Source organism: Oncorhynchus mykiss, chromosome 7 (genome assembly GCF_013265735.2).
Source record: "Oncorhynchus mykiss isolate Arlee chromosome 7, USDA_OmykA_1.1, whole genome shotgun sequence".
Classification (NCBI taxonomy): domain Eukaryota; kingdom Metazoa; phylum Chordata; class Actinopteri; order Salmoniformes; family Salmonidae; genus Oncorhynchus; species Oncorhynchus mykiss.
In genome coordinates, this window is record NC_048571.1 from 85,319,109 (window position 1) to 85,343,005 (window position 23,897).

At 46.0% G+C, this 23,897-nt stretch overlaps 1 protein-coding gene across 2 annotated transcripts in view; it reads left to right on the forward strand.

Annotated features, from left to right (window-relative positions):
- LOC110528636 (homeodomain-interacting protein kinase 1) overlaps positions 1–23,897 on the forward strand; it is a 62,130-nt gene that overhangs the window by 17,555 nt on the left and 20,678 nt on the right. Inside the window, exons 3-12 of one of the 2 annotated variants that reach the window (XM_036984258.1) lie at positions 6,848–7,039; positions 7,585–7,766; positions 8,081–8,204; positions 8,299–8,418; positions 10,124–10,210; positions 12,828–13,012; positions 13,176–13,335; positions 13,899–14,085; positions 18,232–18,350; positions 20,240–20,383. In XM_036984258.1, the coding sequence (XP_036840153.1) occupies positions 6,848–7,039; positions 7,585–7,766; positions 8,081–8,204; positions 8,299–8,418; positions 10,124–10,210; positions 12,828–13,012; positions 13,176–13,335; positions 13,899–14,085; positions 18,232–18,350; positions 20,240–20,383 (1,500 nt within the window). The remainder of the gene's footprint in view (positions 1–6,847; positions 7,040–7,584; positions 7,767–8,080; positions 8,205–8,298; positions 8,419–10,123; positions 10,211–12,827; positions 13,013–13,175; positions 13,336–13,898; positions 14,086–18,231; positions 18,351–20,239; positions 20,384–23,897) is intronic. The other variant, XM_036984259.1, reaches the window with a different exon arrangement.

Below are 23,897 nucleotides of genomic sequence, written 5' to 3' on the forward strand. Positions count from 1 at the left end.
TTGTGTTGCACAGAGTCTACGTAGTTACTCCAAGCAGCTGGAGACAGTAGCTGCAGCTATGCGCTTGCAAAAAAAGTACAACTAACTGGTTAGTGAAACGCACATTCAGCCCTCTGATTGGACCAGCAGACTGTCAATCAACACATTTCGGATGAGCTAGCCTAGTGAGAAGGGTTTTTGGGGCCGTCGGTGTGAAACGGAATGGGATTTATTTTATATGCTGTACATATTTTAATAGGCTATTAGCCTACCACTTGTATTTTCTATTTATACCTTTGCATATTCAATCTGGTAACTAACATAGACCCTACGGCATTGCGGCAGGGTAGCGGCAGGGTAGCCTAGTGGTTAGACTAGTAACTGGAAGGTTGCAAGTTCAAACCCCCGAGCTGACAAGGTACAAATCTGTCGTTCTTCCCCTGAACAGGCAGTTAACCCACTGTTCCTAGGCCGTCATTGAAAATAAGAATTTGTTCTTAATTAACTGACTTGCCTAGTTAAATAAAGGTAAAATAAAATTGCACCAAATTCTTGTTTCAAAAAAACATCTCTGTGCTTCAGAACCAAAAAGCTCCGCGCCTTGAATGTTGACCAATGACAATTCATCAACATTGGCGCACATATCGACATTAGTGACCAGAAAGCGCTTGTTTTAATATCCTCCGGTTTTGTCTGGCATAAAAAAGTAGCCTGCCTATGTAAATATGATCCATATATACAGTGTATCAATCTACTACTGAGGCATTTTTTTCCCCCAGAACAATTCTATTAGGCATCCTGGTTTATTTCATGGATCGTTTAATATGTAACAGTTATAGCTTTCGTTCTTCTCTTCGCCCCTACCTGGGCTCGAACCAGGGACCCTCTGCACAACAGCCACCCTCGAAGCATCGTTACCCATCCCTTATACAAAAGCAGGGCAAAGGGGAACCACTACTTCAAGGTCTCGGGAGCGCGTGACGTCACCGATTGAAACGCTATTAGCGCGCACCTCGCTAACTAGCTAGCCATTTCTCATCCGGTTACATGTACATTTGAGCGAGGCCTAGTAGTTTGGATGGATTATAATTAGTGTTCATAATTGTTCATACCCATTGATGTCTTCCACATGTTGTGTTCCAGCTTGAATAAAAAATAAAAAAAATGCATAAAGTATATATTTTCTCACCCATCTACACACAATTACCCTATAATGACAAAAGTGGATTTCTTGTTTTTGTGTGACCGACCAGTGTCTTTGATGACGGGCCAGGAGCTGATCTACTCTGCCAGCCTCTTTGCCTGCTGACCAGCGGTTTTCCGTGGGGAGAACATAATTTAGTTAGGTTTAGTCTGACCGGTTCAAACTTCAAACAAGAGGACACGTTTGTTTGTCAGATAGCATCGGTCCTAACTGCCGTTGGTCATAGAACAACAACTGGGTTCACAGCAACTAGGTTCACAGCAACTGGGTTCACAGCAACTGGGTTCACAGCAACTGGGTTCACAGCAACTGGGTTCACAACAACTGGGTTCACAACAACTGGGTTCACAGCAACTGGGTTCACAGCAACTTGGTTCACAACAACTGGGTTCACAGCAACTGGGTTCACAGCAACTCAACTGGGTTCACAGCAACTGGGTTCACAACAACTGGGTTCACAACAACTGGGTTCACAGCAACTGGGTTCACAACAACTGGGTTCACAGCAACTCAACTGGGTTCACAACAACTGGGTTCACAGCAACTGGGTTCACAGCAACTGGGTTCACAACAACTGGGTTCACAGGTGGATCTATGGAGACTTGCGGGATGACGTCCAGACGGGTTTGATGTCTCGGAAATGGAAAAGAAACCTGTCACTCTGCATTAAACTTCTAGTTGACATCTTTTACTTTGTACATTGTATTTTTTTATTATTGCATTTTATCAGTCAATATGTGGAGGGAGAAACCCTGTGTATTCTGACCCAGGATCAGGTATCAGTCAATATGTGGAGGGAGAAACCCTGTGTATTCTGACCCAGGATCAGGTATCAGTCAATATGTGGAGGGAGAAACCCTGTGTATTCTGAACCAGGATCAGGTATCAGTCAATATGGGGAGGGAGAAACCCTGTGTATTCTGGACCAGGATCAGGTATCAGTCAATATGTGGAGGGAGAAACCCTGTGTATTCTGGACCAGGATCAGGTATCAGTCAATATGGGGAGGGAGAAACCCTGTGTATTCTGGACCAGGATCAGGTATCAGTCAATATGGGGAGGGAGAAACCCTGTGTATTCTGGACCAGGATCAGGTATCAGTCAATATGTGGAGGGAGAAACCCTGTGTATTCTGGACCAGGATCAGGTATCAGTCAATATGGGGAGGGAGAAACCCTGTGTATTCTGGACCAGGATCAGGTATCAGTCAATATGGGGAGGGAGAAACCCTGTGTATTCTGGACCAGGATCAGGTATCAGTCAATATGGGGAGGGAGAAACCCTGTGTATTCTGGACCAGGATCAGGTATCAGTCAATATGTGGAGGGAGAAACCCTGTGTATTCTGGACCAGGATCAGGTATCAGTCAATATGGGGAGGGAGAAACCCTGTGTATTCTGGACCAGGATCAGGTATCAGTCAATATGAGGAGGGAGAAACCCTGTGTATTCTGGACCAGGATCAGGTATCAGTCAATATGTGGAGGGAGAAACCCTGTGTATTCTGGACCAGGATCAGGTATCAGTCAATATGGGGAGGGAGAAACCCTGTGTATTCTGGACCAGGATCAGGTATCAGTCAATATGGGGAGGGAGAAACCCTGTGTATTCTGGACCAGGATCAGGTATCAGTCAATATGGGGAGGGAGAAACAGTGTGTATTCTGGACCAGGATCAGGTATCAGTCAATATGGGGAGGGAGAAACCCTGTGTATTCTGAACCAGGATCAGGTATCAGTCAATATGGGGAGGGAGAAACCCTGTGTATTCTGGACCAGGATCAGGTATCAGTCAATATGGGGAGGGAGAAACCCTGTGTATTCTGGACCAGGATCAGGTATCAGTCAATATGTGGAGGGAGAAACCCTGTGTATTCTGGACCAGGATCAGGTATCAGTCAATATGGGGAGGGAGAAACCCTGTGTATTCTGACCCAGGATCAGTCAATATGTGGAGGGAGAAACCCTGTGTATTCTGGACCAGGATCAGGTATCAGTCAATATGGGGAGGGAGAAACCCTGTGTATTCTGGACCAGGATCAGGTATCAGTCAATATGTGGAGGGAGAAACCCTGTGTATTCTGGACCAGGATCAGGTATCAGTCAATATGGGGAGGGAGAAACCCTGTGTATTCTGGACCAGGATCAGTCAATATGGGAGGGAGAAACCCTGTGTATTCTGGACCAGGATCAGGTATCAGTCAATATGGGGAGGGAGAAACCCTGTGTATTCTGGACCAGGATCAGGTATCAGTCAATATGTGGAGGGAGAAACCCTGTGTATTCTGGACCAGGATCAGGTATCAGTCAATATGGGGAGGGAGAAACCCTGTGTATTCTGACCCAGGATCAGTCAATATGTGGAGGGAGAAACCCTGTGTATTCTGGACCAGGATCAGGTATCAGTCAATATGGGGAGGGAGAAACCCTGTGTATTCTGAACCAGGATCAGGTATCAGTCAATATGGGGAGGGAGAAACCCTGTGTATTCTGTACCAGGATCAGTCAATATGGGGAGGGAGAAACCCTGTGTATTCTGGACCAGGATCAGTCAATATGTGGAGGGAGAAACCCTGTGTATTCTGAACCAGGATCAGGTATCAGTCAATATGGGGAGGGAGAAACCCTGTGTATTCTGAACCAGGATCAGGTATCAGTCAATATATGGAGGGAGAAACCCTGTGTATTCTGAACCAGGATCAGGTATCAGTCAATATGGGGAGGGAGAAACCCTGTGTATTCTGGACCAGGATCAGGTATCAGTCAATATGGGGAGGGAGAAACCCTGTGTATTCTGGACCAGGATCAGGTATCAGTCAATATGGGGAGGGAGAAACCCTGTGTATTCTGGACCAGGATCAGGTATCAGTCAATATGGGGAGGGAGAAACCCTGTGTATTCTGGACCAGGATCAGGTATCAGTCAATATGGGGAGGGAGAAACCCTGTGTATTCTGGACCAGGATCAGGTATCAGTCAATATGGGGAGGGAGAAACCCTGTGTATTCTGGACCAGGATCAGGTATCAGTCAATATGTGGAGGGAGAAACAGTGTGTATTCTGGACCAGGATCAGGTATCAGTCAATATGTGGAGGGAGAAACCCTGTGTATTCTGACCCAGGATCAGTCAATATGGGAGGGAGAAACCCTGTGTATTCTGGACCAGGATCAGGTATCAGTCAATATGGGGAGGGAGAAACCCTGTGTATTCTGAACCAGGATCAGGTATCAGTCAATATGTGGAGGGAGAAACCCTGTGTATTCTGTACCAGGATCAGGTATCAGTCAATATGGGGAGGGAGAAACAGTGTGTATTCTGGACCAGGATCAGGTATCAGTCAATATGGGGAGGGAGAAACCCTGTGTATTCTGAACCAGGATCAGGTATCAGTCAATATGGGGAGGGAGAAACCCTGTGTATTCTGAACCAGGATCAGGTATCAGTCTATGTGGAGGGAGAAACCCTGTGTATTCTGGACCAGGATCAGTCAATATGTGGAGGGAGAAACCCTGTGTATTCTGGACCAGGATCAGGTATCAGTCAATATGTGGAGGGAGAAACCCTGTGTATTCTGGACCAGGATCAGGTATCAGTCAATATGGGGAGGGAGAAACCCTGTGTATTCTGTACCAGGATCAGGTATCAGTCAGTATATGGAGGGAGAAACCCTGTGTATTCTGTACCAGGATCAGGTATCAGTCAATATGAGGAGGGAGAAACAGTGTGTATTCTGGACCAGGATCAGGTATCAGTCAATATGTGGAGGGAGAAACTGTGTGTATTCTGGACCAGGATCAGGTATCAGTCAATATGGGGAGGGAGAAACAGTGTGTATTCTGGACCAGGATCAGGTATCAGTCAATATGAGGAGGGAGAAACAGTGTGTATTCTGGACCAGGATCAGGTATCAGTCAATATGTGGAGGGAGAAACCCTGTGTATTCTGGACCAGGATCAGGTATCAGTCAATATGTGGAGGGAGAAACCCTGTGTATTCTGGACCAGGATCAGGTATCAGTCAATATGTGGAGGGAGAAACAGTGTGTATTCTGGACCAGGATCAGGTATCAGTCAATATGTGGAGGGAGAAACCCTGTGTATTCTGACCCAGGATCAGTCAATATGGGAGGGAGAAACCCTGTGTATTCTGGACCAGGATCAGGTATCAGTCAATATGGGGAGGGAGAAACCCTGTGTGTTCTGAACCAGGATCAGGTATCAGTCAATATGGGGAGGGAGAAACCCTGTGTATTCTGAACCAGGATCAGGTATCAGTCTATGTGGAGGGAGAAACCCTGTGTATTCTGGACCAGGATCAGTCAATATGTGGAGGGAGAAACCCTGTGTATTCTGGACCAGGATCAGGTATCAGTCAATATGTGGAGGGAGAAACCCTGTGTATTCTGGACCAGGATCAGGTATCAGTCAATATGTGGAGGGAGAAACCCTGTGTATTCTGGACCAGGATCAGTCAATATGTGGAGGGAGAAACCCTGTGTATTCTGGACCAGGATCAGGTATCAGTCAATATGGGGAGGGAGAAACCCTGTGTATTCTGAACCAGGATCAGTCAATATGTGGAGGGAGAAACCCTGTGTATTCTGGACCAGGATCAGGTATCAGTCAATATGTGGAGGGAGAAACCCTGTGTATTCTGGACCAGGATCAGGTATCAGTCAATATGGGGAGGGAGAAACCCTGTGTATTCTGAACCAGGATCAGGGAACAACGGTTGAAAACGAGACGCCACACAGGAAGTTAAGACCGCTCTGACATGTTACCATGGTAAACCCATTACCACCAGATAAAATGCTGACAGGCACCGTATCTGTATCGGCTGGGAATGAAAGGTGAACATTATATTAGCAGAACACTTCTTCTATGGTATTACGTAAAGGGTTGTTTATTCCACATGGACCTGTTACTCCAGTTGAACATTATTTATAAAAAACAAAACGTAGTTTACTCTGGAGGCTACCGACCCGAAGTTTCCTCCGGGGATCTTATCTTATACATCTGCCTGTAGTTACTGAGCTCAACCTGCAGGAGGTTTGTTAGTTGTGACTGAGTGGAGAGGAAACCGCTGTGGGCGAGGTTCTGACAGAGGGGTGTGTCTTGGTGGTGGCAAGGACACAGCCACATCAAACCACACCCCCAAGCCAACTCTCGTTTGGCTTCTGTCACGGCCGCCAGCATTTCTTGAAGAGCAAGCCAAAAAAAACGAGGCCGAATCAGCGGGTGTAGTTCCTCTTTAAACCCCTCCTGTCATTACCATATGCAAGCACGAGACCAGGGCGAAGTCCCAATTCATCTCTCCTTCCTCCCTACGTTGTTAACTTTTCCTTCACTGATTTGAAAGGAAATAACTGGTATAAAAAAAATATGGGGTAATGCCCCACTAACCCATGCCTCCACCAATCCAATGCTTTTCAGATTTGTGTGAAGTATTGACTGAGTGCACACTTCAGGAGAAATTAGATGTTATTGGGACGCACCTACTTCTATAATAGATAGGACTGACTGTTTAGTATGTTGAGGTACTAGATCAATTTAATTGATAGATTTCTATTGGCTTTCAAGATGAAATTCAAGCTCAACTTGAGCTAGACTATGACTAAAATGTACAGAACTAGAGTGTCAAGGTTTGTCATTCTGTCTGTTCCCAGGTGGGCATCCTGAACCGTCTGAGCGCGGAGAACGCCGACGAGTTTAACTTTGTGCGTTCCTACGAGTGTTTCCAACACAAAGGTCACACCTGCCTGGTGTTCGAGATGCTGGAGCAGAATCTGTATGACTTCCTGAAGCACAGCAAGTTCAGCCCCCTGCCGCTACAACACATCAGACCCATACTGCAACAGGTGACAGTACAATACAACTTTATTGACACAGAGACAATGTGACAATTATTTCAGTGTCCATAGCTGGCACACAGCTGTTTAACCCTTCAGTGTCCATAGCTGGCACACAGCTGTTTAACCCTTCAGTGTCCATAGCTGGCACACAGCTGTTTAACCCTTCAGTGTCCATAGCTGGCACACAGCTGTTTAACCCTTCAGTGTCCATAGTTGGCACACAGCTGTTTAACCCTTCAGTGTCCATAGCTGGCACACAGCTGTTTAACCCTTTAGTGTCCATAGCTGGCACACAGCTGTTTAACCCTTCAGTGTCCATAGCTGGCACACAGCTGTTTAACCCTTCAGTGTCCATAGCTGGCACACAGCTGTTTAACCCTTCAGTGTCCATAGCTGGCACACAGCTGTTTAACCCTTCAGTGTCCATAGCTGGCACACAGCTGTTTAACCCTTCAGTGTCCATAGCTGGCACACAGCTGTTTAACCCTTCAGTGTCCATAGCTGGCACACAGCTGTTTAACTCTTCAGTGCTACGTCTATTTCCCCACCAGGTGGCGACGGCGCTGATGAAGTTGAAGTCTCTGGGTCTGATCCATGCTGACCTGAAGCCAGAGAACATCATGCTGGTGGATCCACTCAGACAGCCCTACAGGGTCAAGGTCATCGACTTCGGCTCAGCCTCACACGTCTCCAAGGCTGTCTGCTCAACGTACCTGCAGTCACGATACTACAGGTAGATTCACCTGTTTTTACACCTCATATTGGGGTTTTCTTTGCAGGTGTGTGTGTGTGAGTGACACAGCATGTTTGCATCAGTGAGTAATAGCTGGTACAGGTGTATATAACATGATGACTGGTACAGGTGTATATAACATGATGACTGGTACAGGTGTATATAACATAATGACTGGTACAGGTGAGAATCTACAGGTGAGAAAATACAGGTGGTTATTTCACAACAGTTGAACACTTTCCCAATATACTGTTTCATACTAAGTGTGTGAGCATGTTATCTGTGTTGTTGTTGACGTGTTTTCGTTCTTTCAGGGCTCCAGAGATCATCCTGGGCTTGCCGTTCTGTGAGGCTATAGATATGTGGTCTCTGGGCTGCGTTATAGCTGAGCTGTTCCTGGGGTGGCCCCTGTACCCCGGGGCCTCGGAGTACGACCAGGTAGGAACCACACAACCACACCGAGACACGTGTATTTCATCTTAAAACTGTTATGATGCATTCTAACATGTCCCCTCCTGTCCTCGTCCGCTAGATCCGGTACATCTCCCAGACCCAGGGCCTGCCTGCAGAGTACCTGCTGAGTGCCGGCACCAAGACAAGCCGCTTCTTCAAGAGAGGACCTGACTCCAGCTACCCCGTCTGGAGAATCAAGGTATCGACTCAATTCCAGTACACGACACACCGACATCACGCACAGATGCGCGCCATCACTCTCCTTCTTGGTCAAATAGCTCGTACACAGGCCCGGAGGTGTGTTTTGGGTTATTGTCCTGTTGAAAAACAAATGATAGTCCCACTAAGTGCAGACCAGATGTGATGGAGCGTTGCTGTGCCAGCCATGCTGGTTAAGTGTGCCTTGAATTCTAAATAAATCATTGACAGTGTCACCAGCAAAGCACCCCCACACCATCACACCTCCTCCTCCATGCTTCACGGTGAGAACCACACATGCAGAGATCATCTGTTCACCGACTCTGTTTCTCACAAAAGACACTGCAGTTGGAACTAAAAATCTCAAATTTAGACTCATCAGACCAAAGGACAGATTTCCACTGGTCTAATGTCCATTGCTCGTGTTTCTTGGCCCAAGCAAGTCTCTTCTTCTTATTGATGTCCTTTAGTGGTGGTTTCTTTGCAGCAATTAGACAATGAAGGCCTGATTTCACACAGTCTCCTCGGAACAGTTGATGTTGAGGTGTGTCTGTTACTTGAACTCTGTGAAGCATTTATTTGGGCTGCAATTTCTGAGGCTGGTATCTCTAATGAACTTATCCTCAGCAGCAGAGGTAACTCTGGGTCTTCCTTTCCTGTGGCGGTCCTCATGAGAGACAGTTATCTCTAATGAACTTATTCTCTGCAGCAGAGGTAACTCTGGGTCTTCCTTTCCTGTGGCGGTCCTCATGAGAGACAGTTATCTCTAATGAACTTATCCCCTGCAGCAGAGGTAACTCTGGGTCTTCCTTTCCTGTGGCGGTCCTCATGAGAGACAGTTTCATCATAATGCTTGATGGTTTTTGCAACTGCATTTGAAGAAATTTTAAAAGTTGTTGAAATGTTCCGTATTGACTGACCTTCATGTCTTAGAGTGATAATGGACTGTCGTTTCTCTTTGCTTATATGAGCTGTTCTTGCTATAATATGGACTTGGTCTTTCACCAAATAGGGCTATCTTCTGTATACCACCACTACCTTGTCGCAGAGCCCTGGTTAACATTAGTGTACTACAGAGCCCTGGTTATCAGTAGTGTACTACAGAGCCCTGTTTAACAGTAGTGTACTTCAGAGCCCTGGTTAACAGTAGTGTACTACAGAGCCCTGGTTAACAGTAGTGTACTTCAGAGCCCTGGTTAACAGTAGTGCACTACAGAGCCCTGGTTAACAGTAGTGTACTACAGAGCCCTGGTTAACATTAGTGTACTACAGAGCCCTGGTTAACAGTAGTGTACTACAGAGCCCTGGTTAACAGTAGTGTACTACAGAGCCCTGGTTAACAGTAGTGTACTACAGAGCCCTGGTTAACAGTAGTGTACTACAGAGCCCTGGTTAACAGTAGTGTACTACAGAGCCCTGGTTAACAGTAGTGTACTACAGAGCCCTGGTTAACAGTAGTGTACTACAGAGCCCTGGTTAACAGTACTATATTGGGAACAGGTTGCCATTTTGGAAGCTCACCTAGTCGTTCCTGCCAGAATCAGCACATCTCAACACACTGCTGTGAACAGGGTTTTTAGTGGGGTTCGTGGGCAGACAGAAACCTACGTTTTTCCTGGGCACTTCCTTATAAGTTTTTATTGAATCAGTATATAGTTTTTGGTGACGACAACAAGTGTAACGTTCCTGGTGTGTCTGTTCAATAGGCCCCTTCGGACCACGAGGCTGAGATGGGCATCAAGTCCAAGGAGGCTCGTAAATACATCTTCAACTGTCTGGACGACATGATGCAGGTTGGTTAAGCTATGTGGCGTCATCTAGTATGTCACGTTTATGTTTATAAACCCCCTTTTTACATTCGCCATTTTTATTTTTTATTTTACTTAATCTTTATTTAATCAGGTTAGTCTCGTTGAGATATAAAAAAAATATATATATGTATTTTTTTTTTACGAGAAACCAAACAACAAAGCAGGTCTGAAGAGTTGGTGAGGTAACTTTGTTAACTTTCAACTCGGGATAACCGATAATCGCGAAAGTGGCTCAGCTTTTCGCTAGGTTAATTTCCATTAGCACCGTGTCCTTCAGAACTACTAACCTGCTACCGGGGCACGCTAACTCACGGCTAACTCCGCTCCCTCTGAATGAAGTGTCTGAGCCGCGAGTTGAGGACCACAATCCATCCCTGTCGGAACGATTGCGTCGTCATCCCCTTCATTTTGAAGAAAGATGATCGATTTTTACATATTTAATTAATCAAATGGTTTTTGTTCGTTTTTTTTCTCGGTGTAATTTTAAAAATATATGCACTTTAATTTTGAGTGTGACTCCAAATCCAGACCTCCATGGGGTTGATACATTTGATTTCCATTGATCATTTTTGTGTGATTTTGTGTGTCAGCAACATTCAACTATGTAAAGAAAAAAGTATTTAATAAGAATATTTCATTCACTCAGATCTAGGATGTGTTATTTTAGTGTTCCCTTTATTTTTTTTGGAACAGTGTAGATACATCAACACCTCCCCCATAAGCATTCCTGTCTCTTCTATTGAAGTTATATCCTTGTATTGCTACTGCTGGAGCAGTGAATGAAAGCTCCAAGTGAGTTTCAGTGTATATTAAAATGCCATTTACTAATGATGGGATGACATTTAAAAGTTCCGGAAAACATTTATATGATTTTATAAAATGATTTTATTGATATGAGTGGAGGAAAAAGGTGCTCTGTGCATGGATAAGCACAGCACACCAAAGACGGCATTAAATGATAAAATAATACCTTTATTTAAGTCAGTTAAGAACACATTCTTATTTTCAATGACGGCCTAGGAACGGTGGGTTAACTGCCTGTTCAGGGGCAGAACGACAGATTTGTACCTTGTCAGCTCGGGGGTTTGAACTCGGTTACTAGTCCAACGCTCTAACCACTAGGCTACGCTGCCGCCCCAATACAAAAAAAGACTACACTTTTTAAAAGCCTAGTTCACACCGTAGCCTGCTGAGTTTGCAAAGAATTAAAACGTGGTACTGACTCGCCGATGGAGTTGACGGTTTCCAGCGGTGTCTTAGTGAAGAGTTCGCAATTCACGCGCAGTTAAAAGACAACCGGTATCCACCGTCGAGGTACGGAGGAAGCCTGAGCTGCAATGTGAAGCTAACTGAAGCTGGCTAGCTTTATAAAAGCCTGACTAGATCTGGCTTGCTTCGTAGTATACCACTGGACTAGTATTTTGAAAAGAAAGTTGTCACAAAGTGCTTAACAGATACCCAGCCGAAAAACCCCAAAAGAGCAAGCAATGCAGAGGCAATACAGAGGCAGAAGCACACACAGTGGCCAGGAAAAATTCCCTTACAAGGCAAGAAATGAAGAAGAAACCTAGAGAGGAACCAGGCTCTTTATTTTTTAAGTGTATTTTATTTAACCAGGCAAGTCAGTTAAGAACAAATTCTTATTTTCAATGACGGCCTAGGAACAGTGGGTTAACTGCCTTGTTCAGGGGCAGAACGACAGATTTGTACCTTGTCGGCTCGGGGATTCGATCTTGCACCCTTTCGGTTACTAGTCCAACGCTCTAACCACTAGGCTACCCTGCCGCTCTGAGGGGTGACCAGTCCTCTTCTGGCTGTACTGGGTAGAGAGGAACCAGGTTCAGAGGTGTGACCAGTCCTCTTCTGGCTATACTGGGTATACCAGGCTCAGAGGGGTGAGATGAAAACCTGCTCCAGAGCGCTCAGGACCTCAGACTGGGGCGAAGGTTCACCTTCCAACAGGACAACGACCCTAAGCACACAGCCACACAACACAGGAATGGCTTTGGGACAAGTCTCTGAATGTCCTTGAGTGGCCCAGCCAGAGTTCGGACTTGAACCCGATCTAACATCTCTGGAGAGACCTGAAAATAGCTGTGCAGCCACGCTCCCCATCCAACCTGACAGAGCTTGAGAGGCTCTGCAGAGAATAATGGGAGAAACTCCCCAAATACAGGTGTGGCAGGCTTGTAGTGTCATACCCAAGAAAACTCCAGGCTGTAATCGCTGCCAAAGGTGCTTCAACAAAGTACTGAGTAAAGGGTCTGAATACTTGTGTAAATGTGATATTTCAGTGTTTTATATTTAATACATTTTCAAACATTTCTACACAGTTTTTTGCCTTGTCATTATGGTATTATGTGTAGATTGATGAGGGGGGGAAAGTATTTAATCTTTTTATTTTATTTTTAATAAACACGTTATTTCTGAACATTTAGGCAAGTTAGCTGGCTAATTCAATGATTCTGCTTTTCCTCTGCTCCCTCTCCCCAAATCCTAACTTTAACAATTAGATAATCCTAAACTGAAAATAGATCTTTCTAGCATCACGTTCATCCAACCTGACTTCCTCCTGTTGCATCACTTCCTCCCGGTGCAGGTCAACCTATCGTCTCACCTGGAGGGGACGGACATGCTTGCGGAGAAAGCTGATAGGCGGGAATTCATCGACCTGCTGAAGCGGATGCTTCGATTGGACGCTGACAAGAGGATCACGCCCACTAAGACGCTGGGTCATCCCTTCGTCACCATGAGTCACCTGCTGGACTTCCCTCACAGCTCCCAGTACGTACGCCTGTCTGTGGTGTGAAAGAATGTTTGGGTTGTGGGGGGGGGGGGGGTCACGATTGGACTTTTCCCTCTGTGGGTGAAATGTAATTGTTTGAGTCGATTGATTCAATTATTTGATGGAACAATAGATTGATTGTTTGTTTCTCGCCCCTTGCAGTGTGAAGTCTTGTTTTCAGAACATGGAGCTTTGTAAACATAGGAGCTCATCGTTCGACAACAACAACAACAAAACTCTCTTCTCTACGAACACTCTTCCTAGTGCTGCCGCCGGCAACCTCACTGTCACCTTCAGCAGCCAGCTGAGCCAGCACAACCAGGTACACACACACACACACACATACACACTCCCTCTCTCTCTCTCTCTCTCTCACTCACTCACTCACTCACTCACTCACTCACTCACTCACTCACTCACTCACTCACACACACACACACACACACACACACACACACACACACTCCCTCTCTCTCTCACTCTCACTCACTCACTCACTCACTCACACACACACACACACACACACACACATACACACTCCCTCTCTCTCTCTCTCTCTCTCTCACTCACTCTCTCACTCACTCACTCACTCACTCACTCACTCACACACACACACACACTCACACACACAGTGCAAGTCACCAGGGGCAAGATGTATCAATGATTGGCGATTTAGGATCAGCGTTGCCTTTTTAGATTCTAATGAATAGGATTTTATATATTATATCGACAAGTGGGATCTGATCCTAGATCAGCATGTGTACTTTAAGGCTCTTTAAAATTATGGGTCCAGATCTATGAACAAAATGACCGGGACAAAACAGTTTGTTCCAACTTCCGTCTGACCGACCAGTAGTGGAACTCTAAATGAACGTAAACCAACAGGTCCCGTCAGCAGGGGGCGCTGTTCCTCTCATGAACTACCAGCCGGCCCTGTACCAGCAGGCCACCATCAACATCCCTGGTCTGGCCCAGCAGAGTGTCCCCGTGCAGGCACGCCCCACCGGCCTGGCCTGCCAAACTGAGCCCTTCCAGCAGACTCTCATCGTCTGCCCACCAAACACCATACAAGGTAAGAGCCAAACACTATGATGTTGATGGTATTGAGACGACGAGTTGAGTTCATCAGAGGATTAAAGGGAAGTCCAAGTCCTGTGACTTGGTGGGGGGGGGTTGGATTATTTAAAATGGAGGGGGTGTTGGATTATTTAAAATGGAGGGGGGGTTGGATTATTTAAAATGGGGGGGGTTGGATTATTTAAAATGGAGGGGGTGTTGGATTATTTAAAATGGAGGGGGGGTTGGATTATTTAAAATGGGGGGGGTTGGATTATTTAAAATGGGGGGGGGTTGGATTATTTAAAATGGGGGGGGGGTTGGATTATTTAAGATGGAGGGTTTCAAATGTTTTCAGGAGCATCACCCAAAAATATGATCTACCGTCCACGATAGAGGAATACTTATGGGCCTCCCGAGTGGCGCAGTTGTCTAGAGGCGTTACTACAGACCTGGGTTCATTCCCGGGCTGTGCCACAACCGGCCGACGCCGGGAGTCCCATAGGACGGAGCGCAATTGACCCAGCTTCGTCTGGGTTAGGGGAGGGTTTGGCCCAGCCTCGTCCTGGTTAGGGGAGGGGTTGTCACAGCGTTGTCCGGGTTAGGGGAGGGTTTGGCCCAGCGTTGTCCGGGTTAGGGGAGGGTTTGACCCAGCCTCGTCCTGGTTAGGGGAGGGGTTGTCACAGCGTCGTCTGGGTTAGTGGAGGGTTTGGCCCAGCGTCGTCCGGGTTAGGGGAGGGTTTGGCCCAGCCTCGTCCGGGTTAGGGGAGGGTTTGGCCCAGCGTCGTCTGGGTTAGGGGAGGGTTTGGGCCGGTGAGGCTCATCGCACTCTAGCGACTCCTTGTGGCTGGCCGGGTGCCTGCAGGATGACCCCAGTCACCAGCTGAACAGTGTTTTCCTCCGACACATTGGGGCGGCTGGCTTCCGGGTTAAGTTGGCGGGTGTTAAGGAGCGCGATTAGGCGGGTTATGTTTCAGAGGAGGCATGACTCCACCGTCACCTCTCCCGAGCCCGTTGGGGAGTTGGAGCGATGAGACAAGATCGAAATTGAAATTAGGTGGGGAAAAAAGGTAAAAAATAAAACAAAATAGGCATATTATACTATATACTTATAACAGCATATAAATGAACTACCCTGGTCCCATATCTGTTTGTGCTGTTTAGGACACATTGTTCATGTTTTCAACTGGAACATTTACATTTGAGTTTCTTATTGGACAAGTCAAATCTTTGAAATTGTTGCATGTTGCGTTTATTTTTGTTCACAGACAGTTCAGAGAGGTCCAGCTCAGTCAGATCCAGCTCAGTCAGATCCAGCTCAGTCAGATCCAGCTCAGACAGATCCAGCTCAGTCAGATCCAGCTCAGACAGATCCAGCTCAGACAGATCCAGCTCAGACAGATCCAGCTCAGACAGATCCAGCTCAGAGAGATCCAGCTCAGTCAGATCCAGCTCAGACAGATCCAGCTCAGTCAGATCCAGCTCAGACAGATCCAGCTCAGACAGATCCAGCTCAGACAGATCCAGCTCAGACAGATCCAGCTCAGAGAGATCCAGCTCAGACAGATCCAGCTCAGACAGATCCAGCTCAGACAGATCCAGCTCAGAGAGATCCAGCTCAGACAGATCCAGCTCAGACAGATCCAGCTCAGAGAGATCCAGCTCAGACAGATCCAGCTCAGACAGATCCAGCTCAGAGAGATCCAGCTCAGACAGATCCAGCTCAGAGAGATCCAGCTCAGACAGATCCAGCTCAGACAGATCCGGCTCAGATAGATCCAGCTCAGACAGATCCAGCTCAGACAGATCCAGCTCAGACAGATCCAGTTCAGAGTGGTCCAGCTCAGACAGATCCAGCTCAGATAGATCCAGCTCAGACAGATCCAGCTCAGACAGATCCAGCTCAGACAGATCCAGCTCAGTCAGATCCAGCTCAGACAGATCCAGCTCAGACAGATCCAGCCCAGACAGATCCAGTTCAGATAGATCCAGCCCAGACAGATCCAGCTCAGTCAGATCCAGCTCAGAGACATTCAGCTCGGAGACATTCAGCTCAGAGACATTCAGCTCAGAGACCCAGCTCGGAGACATTCAGCTCAGAGACCCAGCTCAGAGACATTCAGCTCGGAGACATTCAGGTCAGAGACCCAGCTCAGAGACATTCAGCTCGGAGACATTCAGCTCAGAGACATTCAGCTCAGAGACATTCAGCTCAGAGACATTCAGCTCAGAGACATTCAGCTCAGAGACCCAGCTCGGAGACATTCAGCTCAGAGACCCAGCTCAGAGACATTCAGCTCGGAGACATTCAGGTCAGAGACCCAGCTCAGAGAGACCCAGCTCAGAGACATTCAGCTCAGAGACATTCAGCTCATGAGTTCCACCAGCAGCAGATTTTCATTTAGAATGGAAAATGAATGTGTTTTATGCATCAAATGTTAGTGCATCGAATCGTATCGAACCGAGTCGCATCGATTCGTTTTCTAATCAAACCGAATCCTACCAAATTGTTTCAAACTAAATCGTATCGTTCCTGTATCGTGTCGGAGCCCATCTATATACGTCTAGTTTTGGCAAGTCTGTTAGGACATCTACTTTTGTGCATTGACACAAGTCATTTTTCCAACAATTGTTTACAGACAGATTATTTCATTTATAATTCACTGTATCACAATTCCAGTGGGTCAGAAGTTTACATACACTAAGTTGACTGTGCCTTTAAACAGCTTGGAAAATTCCAGAAAGTGATGTCATGGCTTTCTGATAGGCTAATTGACATCATTTGAGTTAATTGGAGGTGTACCTGTGGATGTGTTTCAAGGTCTACCTTCAAACTCAGTGCCTCTTTGCTTGACATCATGGGAAAATCAAAAGAAATCAGCCAAGACCTCAGAAAAAAAATGGTAGACCTCCACAAGTCTGGTTCATCCTCGGGTGCAATTTCCAAACGCCTGAAGGTACCACATTCATCTGTACAAACAACAGTACGCAAGTATAAACACCATGGGACCACGCAGCCGTCATACCGCTCAGGAAGGAGACGCGTTCTGTCTCCAAGAGATTAACGTACTTTGGTGCGAAGTGCCAATCAATCCCAGAACAACAGCAAAGGACCTTGTGAAGATGCTGGAGGAAACAGGTACAAAAGTATCTATATCCACAGTAAAACGAGTCCTATATCGACATAACCTGAAAGGCCGCTCAGCAAGGAAGAAGCCACTGCTCCAAAACCACCATAAAAAAGCCAGACTACAGTTTGCAACTGCACTTGGGGACAAAGATCATACTTTTTGGAGAAATGTCCTCTGGTCTGAATAAACAAAAATAGAACTGTTTGGCCATAATGACCATCGTTATGTTTGGAGGAAAAAGGGGGAGGCTTGCAAACCGAAGAACACCATCCCAACCGTGAAGCACGGGGGTGACAGCATCATGTTGTGGGGGTGCTTTGCTGCAGGAGGGACTGGTGCTCTTCACAAAATATATGGCATCATGAGGTAGGAAAATGCTGTGGATATATTGAAGCAACATCTCAAGACATCAGTCAGGAAGTTAAAGCTTGGTCGCAAATGGGTCTTCCAAATGGACAATGACCCCAAGAATACTTCCAAAGTTGTAGCAAAATGGCTTAAGGACAACAAAGTCAAGGTATTGGAGTGGCCATCACAAAGCCCTGACCTCAATCCTATAGAACATTTGTGGGCAGAACTGAAAAATTGTGTGTGAGCAAGGAGGCCTACAAACCTGACTCAGTTACACCAGCTCTGTTAGGAGGAATGGGCCAAAATTCACCCAACTTATTGTGGGAAGTTTGTGGAAGGCTACCCAAAACGTTTGACCCAATTTAAACAATTTAAAGGCAATGCTACCAAATACTAATTGAGTGTATGTAAAGTTCTGACCCACTGGGAATGTGATGAAAGAAATGAAAGCTGAAATAAATCCTTCTCTCTGCTGTTATTCTGACATTTCACATTCTTAAAATAAAGTGGTGATCCTAACTGACCTAAGACAGGCAATTTTTACTAGGATTAAATGTCAGGAATTGTGAATAAACTGAGTTTAAATGTATTTGGCTAAGGTGTATGTAAACTTCAGACTGTCTGAATGACACTGTTGTGATGTCATGGTGGTCACTGATTGGCTGTTCCTCTGTCTGCAGGTCTCCAGTCATCCAATAAGAGCTCTAGTTTCCCAGTGAGGATGAACAGTTCAGCCCCCATAGTGAACCAGAACCAATCAACACAGCCACTGCAGCTGCAGCCTGCCATGCTCACACAGGTACATGTGTGTGTCTGTCTGTCTGTCTGTCTGTCTGTTTCTCTGTCTGTCTGTCTGTTTCTCTGTCTGTTTCTCTGTCTGTCTGTTTCTCTGTCTGTCTGTCTGTCTGTCTGTCTGTCTGTCTGTCTGTTTCTCTGTCTGTCTGTCTGTTTCTCTGTCTGTCTGTTTCTCTGTCTGTCTGTCTGCCTGCCTGTCTGTCTGCCTGTCTGTCTGCCTGCCTGTCTGTCTGTCTGTCTGTCTGTCTGTCTGTCTGTCTGTTTCTCTGCCTGTCTGTCTGTCTGTCTGTCTGTCTGTCTGTCTGTCTGTCTGTCTGTGTATCTCAAATCAAATTAAATTTTATTTGTCACATACACATGGTTAGCAGATGTTAATGCGAGTGTAGCGAAATGCTTGTGCTTCTAGTTCCGACAATGTAGTAATAACCAACAAGTAATCTAACTAACAATTCCAAAACTACTGTCTTATACACAGTGTAAGGGGATAAAGAATATGTACATAAAGATATATGAATGAGTGATGGTACAGAACAGCATAGGCAAGATACAGTAGATGGTATCGAGTACAGTATATACATATGAGATGAGTTTGTAAACAAAGTGGCATAGTTAAAGTGGCTAGTGATACATGTATTACATAAGGATGCAGTAGATGATATAGAGTACAGTATATACGTATACATATGAGATGAATAATGTAGGGTATGTAAACATTATATTAGGTAGCATTGTTTAAAGTGGCTAGTGATATATTTTACATCATTTCCCATCAATTCCCATTATTAAAGTGACTGGAGTTGAGTCAGTGTCAGTGTGTTGGCAGCAGCCACTCAATGTTAGTGGTGGCTGTTTAACAGTCTGATGGCCTTGAGATAGAAGCTGTTTTTCAGTCTCTCGGTCCCAGCTTTGATGCACCTGTACTGACCTCGCCTTCTGGATGATAGCGGGGTGAACAAGCAGTGGCTCGGGTGGTTGATGTCCTTGATGATCTTTATGGCCTTCCTGTAACATCGGGTGGTGTAGGTGTCCTGGAGGGCAGGTAGTTTGCCCCCGGTGATGCGTTGTGCAGACCTCACTACCCTCTGGAGAGCCTTACGGTTGTGGGCGGAGCAGTTGCCGTACCAGGCGGTGATACAGCCTGACAGGATGCTCTCGATTGTGCATCTGTAGAAGTTTGTGAGTGCTTTTGGTGACAAGCCAAATTTCTTCAGCCTCCTGAGGTTGAAGAGGCGCTGCTGCGCCTTCTTCACGATGCTGTCTGTGTGAGTGGACCAATTCAGTTTGTCTGTGATGTGTATGCCGAGGAACTTAAAACTTACTACCCTCTCCACTACTGTTCCATCGATGTGGATAGGGGGGTGTTCCCTCTGCTGTTTCCTGAAGTCCACAATCATCTCCTTAGTTTTGTTGACGTTGAGTGTGAGCTGTAGTCGATGAAACGTATTCTCACATAGGTATTCCTCTTGTCCAGATGGGTTAGGGCAGTGTGCAGTGTGGTTGAGATTGCATCGTCTGTGGACCTATTTGGGCGGTAAGCAAATTGGAGTGGGTCTAGGGTGTCTAGGGTATCTGTTTGTGTGTGTGTGTGTGCGTGCGTGCGTGCGTGTCTGTGAGAACTCCAGGTCTTGAAGCTCAGAAGAATCTAGAACATATTCCGGTTGAAAGGTTGTTGGAGTTGGGCTCATATCTCCTCCTCTCCCCATCCATGGACCATCGTCATGACGTTGACAGTTTCATCATCTGACCTACATCTTATCTCAATCAGTCCAGAAACACCTGCTTCCACAGGTCGAAAAGAATGAGTGTTCACCAACCCGAGGAAAAAGAGTCTCTGCCAACGTATTTAACCCTCCACCCTTTCCTGACCCACCCCCCCTCCCCTCCACCTCCCAGGGCTCCTGCACACCCCTGATGGTAGCCACCCTCCACCCCCACCCCCCCACGGTAGCGGGCGTAGCCCCCCAGTACTCTGTTCCCCTGGGGCTGGGCTGTGATGCTGGCCACCCCACTCTGCTGGAGCACACTGCCACCGTGCTGGTAAAACACACACACACCTCCACGTTCTCCCTTCTCCTCCTCGCTCACCCAGTTCAATCCTCTTCTTATTCTCTCCCTTTCAATAATGTTCAGTCTCCACTCTGATTATCTCTGTCTCTTACCTCGTTCTCCGTCTCTACTCTGATTATCTCTGTCTCTTACCTCGTTCTCCGTCTCTACTCTGTTTATCTCTGTCTCTTACCTCGTTCTCCGTCTCTACTCTGATTATCTCTGTCTCTTACCTCGTTCTCCGTCTCTACTCTGATTATCTCTGTCTCTTACCTCGTTCTCCATCTCTACTCTAATTATCTCTGTCTCTTACCTTGTTCTCCGTCTCTACTCATCTCTGTCTCTTACGTCGTTCTCCGTCTCTACTCATCTCTGTCTCTTACCTCGTTCTCCGTCTCTACTCTGATTATCTCTGTCTCTTACCTCGTTCTCCGTCTCTACTCTGATTATCTCTGTCTCTTACCTCGTTCTCCGTCTCTACTCTGATTATCTCTGTCTCTTACCTCATTCTCCGTCTCTACTCTGATTATCTCTGTCTCTTACCTTGTTCTCCGTCTCTACTCATCTCTGTCTCTTACGTCGTTCTCCGTCTCTACTCATCTCTGTCTCTTACCTCGTTCTCCGTCTCTACTCTGATTATCTCTATCTCTTACCTCGTTCTCCGTCTCTACTCTGATTATCTCTGTCTCTTACCTCGTTCTCTGTCTCTACTCTGATTATCTCTGTCTCTTACCTCGTTCTCCGTCTCTACTCATCTCTGTCTCTTACCTCGTTCTCCGTCTCTACTCATCTCTGTCTCTTACCTCGTTCTCTGTCTCTATCCTGATTATCTCTGTCTCTTACCTCGTTCTCCGTCTCTACTCTGATTATCTCTGTCTCTTACCTCGTTCTCCGTCTCTACTCTGATTATCTCTGTCTCTTACCTCGTTCTTTGTCTCTACTCTGATTATCTCTGTCTCTTACTTCGTTCTCCGTCTCTACTCTGATTATCTCTGTCTCTTACCTCGTTCTCCGTCTCTACTCATCTCTGTCTCTTACCTCGTTCTCCGTCTCTACTCATCTCTGTCTCTTACCTCGTTCTCCGTCTCTACTCATCTCTGTCTCTTACCTCATTCTCCGTCTCTACTCTCATTATCTCTGTCTCTTACCTCGTTCTCCGTCTCTACTCTGATTATCTCTGTCTCTTACCTCATTCTCTGTCTCTACTCTGATTATCTCTGTCTCTTACCTCGTTCTCTGTCTCTACTCTGATTATCTCTGTCTCTTACCTCGTTCTCCGTCTCTACTCTAATTATCTCTGTCTCTTACCTCGTTCTCCGTCTCTACTCATCTCTGTCTCTTACCTCGTTCTCCGTCTCTACTCATCTCTGTCTCTTACCTCGTTCTCTGTCTCTATCCTGATTATCTCTGTCTCTTACCTCGTTCTCCGTTTCTACTCTGATTATCTCTGTCTCTTACCTCATTCTCTGTCTCTACTCTGATTATCTCTCTCTTACCTCATTCTCTGTCTCTACTCATCTCTGTCTCTTACCTCGTTCTCCGTCTCTACTCTGATTATCTCTGTCTCTTACCTCGTTCTCCGTCTCTACTCTGATTATCTCTGTCTCTTACCTCGTTCTCCGTCTCTACTCTGATTATCTCTGTCTCTTACCTCGTTCTCTGTCTCTACTCTGATTATCTCTGTCTCTTACCTCGTTCTCCGTCTCTACTCTGATTATCTCTGTCTCTTACCTCGTTCTCCGTCTCTACTCATCTCTGTCTCTTACCTCGTTCTCTGTCTCTATCCTGATTATCTCTGTCTCTTACCTCGTTCTCCGTCTCTACTCTGATTATCTCTGTCTCTTACCTCGTTCTTCGTCTCTACTCTGATTATCTCTGTCTCTTACCTCGTTCTCTGTCTCTACTCTGATTATCTCTGTCTCTTACCTCGTTCTCCGTCTCTACTCTAATTATCTCTGTCTCTTACCTCGTTCTCCGTCTCTACTCTGATTATCTCTGTCTCTTACCTCGTTCTCCGTCTCTACTCATCTCTGTCTCTTACCTCGTTCTCTGTCTCTATCCTGATTATCTCTGTCTCTTACCTCGTTCTCCGTCTCTACTCTGATTATCTCTGTCTCTTACCTCGTTCTCCGTTTCTACTCTGATTATCTCTGTCTCTTACCTCGTTCTCTGTCTCTACTCTGATTATCTCTCTCTTACCTCATTCTCCGTCTACTCTGATTATCTCTGTCTCTTACCTCATTCTCCGTCTCTACTCTGATTATCTCTGTCTCTTACCTCGTTCTCTGTCTCTACTCTGATTATCTCTCTCTTACCTCATTCTCCGTCTACTCTGATTATCTCTGTCTCTTACCTCATTCTCCGTCTACTCTGATTATCTCTGTCTCTTACCTCGTTCTCCGTCTCTACTCTGATTATCTTCTTTCTCTTACCTCGTTCTTTGTCTCTACTCTGATTATCTCTGTCTCTTACCTCGTTCTCCATCTCTACTCATCTCTGTCTCTTACCTCGTTCTCCGTCTCTATCCTGATTATCTCTGTCTCTTACCTCGTTCTCCGTCTCTATTCTGATTATCTCTGTCTCTTACCTCGTTCTCAGTCTCTACTCTGATTATCTCTGTCTCTTACCTCGTTCTCCGTCTCTACTCTGATTATCTCTGTCTCTTACCTCGTTCTCCGTCTCTACTCTGATTATCTCTGTGTCTTACCTCGTTCTCCGTCTCTACTCTGATTATCTCTGTCTCTTACCTCGTTCTCGGTCTCTACTCTGATTATCTCTGTCTCTTACCTCGTTCTCCGTCTCTACTCTGATTATCTCTGTCTCTTACCTCGTTCTCCGTTTCTACTCTAATTATCTCTGTCTCTTACCTCGTTTTCCGTCTCTACTCTGATTATCTCTGTCTCTTACCTCGTTCTCCGTCTCTACTCTGATTATCTGTCTCTTACCTCGTTCTCCATCTCTACTCTGATTATCTCTTTCTCTTACCTCGTTCTCTGTCTCTACTCTGATTATCTTTGTCTCCTACCTCGTTCTCCGTCTCTACTCTGATTATCTCTGTCTCTTACCTCGTTCTCCGTTTCTACTCTAATTATCTCTGTCTCTTACCTCATTCTCCGTCTCTACTCTGATTATCTCTGTCTCTTACCTCGTTCTCCGTCTCTACTCTGATTATCTGTCTCTTACCTCGTTCTCCGTCTCTACTCTGATTATCTCTTTCTCTTACCTCGTTCTCTGTCTCTACTCTGATTATCTGTCTCTTACCTCATTCTCCGTCTCTACTCTGATTATCTCTGTCTCTTACCTCATTCTCCGTCTCTACTCTGATTATCTCTGTCTCTTACCTCGTTCTCTGTCTCTACTCTGATTATCTCTGTCTCTTACCTCGTTCTCCGTCTCTACTCTGATTATCTCTGTCTCTTACCTCGTTCTCCGTCTCTACTCTGATTATCTCTGTCTCTTACCTCGTTCTCCGTCTCTACTCTGATTATCTTCTTTCTCTTACCTT